General features: G+C 41.7%; 1 protein-coding gene across 1 annotated transcript; it reads right to left on the reverse strand.

The window, feature by feature from the left end:
* Positions 1–245: 245 nt before the first annotated feature.
* On the reverse strand, positions 246–1148 carry LOC119334222 (putative 4-hydroxy-4-methyl-2-oxoglutarate aldolase 3). Its single transcript, XM_037606825.1, has one exon. The coding sequence runs from the start codon at positions 967–969 to the stop codon at positions 457–459; it is 513 nt and encodes a 170-aa protein (XP_037462722.1). The 5' UTR covers positions 970–1148; the 3' UTR covers positions 246–456.
* Positions 1149–3127: the final 1979 nt, after the last annotated feature.

Consider the following 3127-nt stretch of genomic DNA (forward strand, 5'->3'; position numbering starts at 1 on the left):
TCCGTCATCGGGTATAGCTATGGACTATGGTTTGTGTAACGACGATAAGCTCAGCTGTGCCTTCAGCCAGATTTTTGAAGAATATAATCTTAGTTTCAGTCACCCTTTTTTTAGGGCAGTTTATTGTGTCTGAGGATTTAGTTACCTTGCTTTAGATCCCATTGTACACAATGTTTCCATTGATCTAATATACGCGAGGCTCAATTTAAAGAAAAACACTAAGAAACGTTGCGAAACATGTGGACATGAACGAGAAATGAAATGCACAGAACAGTGCATGGTATTATTACATCTTACAAGAAATAATACTTTTACTATGGAGCATTTTAGATGGCCCGTGAAGAATCACCCCATGGAAGAGAGAAAAACAATATCGCCACCAAACTTAGAGAGAACACGCGAGGCAGACATCGGAAGACAAACTGTGTGGAATAAGCCACGTTGGGGTCGATCACATCAACCGTAGATCTCCCTGTCGCAGACAATGATGCCGTCGCTGTCCGCGTAGAGCCACTCCCCGTCACGGACCACGGCACCGCCGACGTCGACGTCCACGTGCATCTCCGTGGCGCCGCTCTTCCCGGGCTTGCGGGGGTTGCTGGCGAGCACGCGGACGCCGATGGCGCAGCCGTTCACGTCATCCACGTCGTGGACGCAGCCGTTCACGACAGCGCCCGCCCAGCCGCTGCCGCGCGCCACCTCCGCCAGCGTGCCGCCGATGAGCGCGCACCGCTTGCTGCCACCGCCGTCGAGCACCAGGACGCGGCCCTCGCCGGGGGCCTCCAGGAGCGCGCGCAGGCCCGCGTTGTGCTCGAGGACGCGCATGGTGACCACCCGGCCCGAGAAGGACCTGCACTGGCCGTACGGCTGGAAGACGGGCTCCAGGATGCGCAGCTCGCCGGCGAGGATCAGTGAGGCGTTCGCGTCGCACAGGTCGGCCACAGGGGTTCGGAACTTCTCTGAACCCATCGATCGATCTGCATATATGCATGCACCGGAAAAGCACGATACATGTAGTATTACTGTTAAACTGTTAGTACCTACCAAGCTACTGCTATCCCATGTTGAAAACTAACATGATAAGCATACTACGAAATAACCTGATGCAAAAAAAGATGATAAGTGATAAGGTCATTGCAACTTGCAAAGATTTCTGCCCCCCTTTCTCTTGCGTGCTTGTGTTACGACAAAAGAGCTCTTTATATAGAAGTGAACTAGCGGGGTGACCCGCGCAAAGATTTTCTATGTGCTTTTATGCCCATATTAGCATTGAGTTGTTGGTAAGAGGCAGACATATAGCCAAAATACGTAATGCGTATACGGTATATGCATTTTGTCACCATTATTGGTAAGGTACCTCGGCACATGGAATTTTTAAATTTAATGTAAAAAGTAAAATGATACTTATCCCGTATGTATATCCAAACTAAAATATTGTGGCCCATATATACCTTGATGAAATATCTGCGGAATCTATTGAATTTGTTTTATTGTGCTATTAGTAATGGTTTTGTTCCCCTCAAAAAAACGTAATGGATTTTGTGATGCCCCCATGCCATACCAATCTTTATAGAGTTTGGCCGAGTTTTTATCTCTTCCTTTTCTTCTTCATCTAATCAATTGTGTTCTGTCTTTTTTCCCCACTAAATGGCATTTTAATTATTGGTTTTGGTATGTTTACCGAGAATTTTTAATAGACTACCAAATAAAGCTTATAATATAACATGTCTATTAGAACTGGCTCGTCATTATTGCAGTGACCAGAGATGATTCTACCATGCTAATGTTGAACTCCCTCCGTTTGGGTTTATTAGCCTAAAGACAACTTCTCTTAGACCAAAACACATAATAATTTACTTACATTAATTCTTCCATTCCACTCCCAATGCATTCTCTCATATGCATGCAGCCAATAAAAAAGCATGCATAAAGTGTATTAATTTCCCAGCCATGGTACCAACAACAATGGCTTTCAATGCAACCAGTGAAATGGTTGCATGCATGCACCTTTCCAAAGCGAGGCCTTATAAAAAGGGACATGCTTGTGATGCTGAGAGGCATAATAAACTCAGACGGAGGGAGTATTCCTCTAATTATCTCTATTGCTTAGTTGTGTAAGAAAACGTTTAACTATTGATATGCATTAATAGAAAAATGCTAAAATAACTTTGATTTTGAAATCTTGACATAACTATTCTTTTTTGCGAGTGACATATCTTTTTTTTGTGAAGTGACATATCTATGTACTACCTCTGTCCTGGTTTATTAGTCCCCATTTTATTCTGTGGCAAACTTTTACCTTAAATTTAACTAACAAAATGTTAATGCATGTCATAAAATTATATAATTGAAAACTATGTCCAAATATGAATCCAACAATATAATTTTTTGCGACATGCATTAATATTTTGTTAGTTAAATCTATAGTTAAGATTTGACACAAAATACAAAGGGGACTTATAAACCAGGACAGAGGTGGTGTTTAACGAAGGAACTAAATAGTACATGTAAGAGATACTCTATTTTTAATAAGTGCATATATAGGTCCTCTTGTGCGGTCCCTTTGCTTTCCTCATCGAATTTCCTTAGCTGGTTCCATCACTAATTTTGGGAATATAGTTCCTCCATCAAAGAAAAGTATAGCATGTGCAGAATGTATGTCTTCACACCAGACATGTTTAGTCCTTTGTCATATGTATCCAATCTATCTCTGCAAAGGTTGCAGTCTGGTATAAATTGTATGAAACAATGAAAATAAATATGTCATATTATCTTTTTTTTTTGGGTGAACCGATACATCATATTATGAATCGCTAGCTTCAAATTACATGTAGAAGATAGTACAACACATGCAATCCTCCTAGCTACCTGGTTCGAGAAAATAGAAAAAAATAGTTACCTACGGATGATTAAATCAATAGGCTAACCTTGGCTATTCCTCTTCTGAGAGCCGATTGATCGTTCACATGTGAACTTGACAACCTAGCTAGACAGCCATTTGGCCGAGTAGAGAAGTGGACGCTAAGCTTATTCATAGCTCAAAAGCCTTGCCATAGCCCACAGATGCATTCTCGTCTTTTAGTTTGCGCACATAGTAGCTTATGATTTTTATTTTTATTTTTTGCTT

Source organism: Triticum dicoccoides, chromosome 7A (assembly GCF_002162155.2).
Source record: "Triticum dicoccoides isolate Atlit2015 ecotype Zavitan chromosome 7A, WEW_v2.0, whole genome shotgun sequence".
Taxonomy (NCBI): domain Eukaryota; kingdom Viridiplantae; phylum Streptophyta; class Magnoliopsida; order Poales; family Poaceae; genus Triticum; species Triticum dicoccoides.

Coding starts and splice junctions, on each gene's coding strand:
- LOC119334222 (XM_037606825.1), bottom strand. CDS start 969: ATGGGTTCAGAGAAGTTCCGAACCCCTGTGGCCGACCTGTGCGACGCG.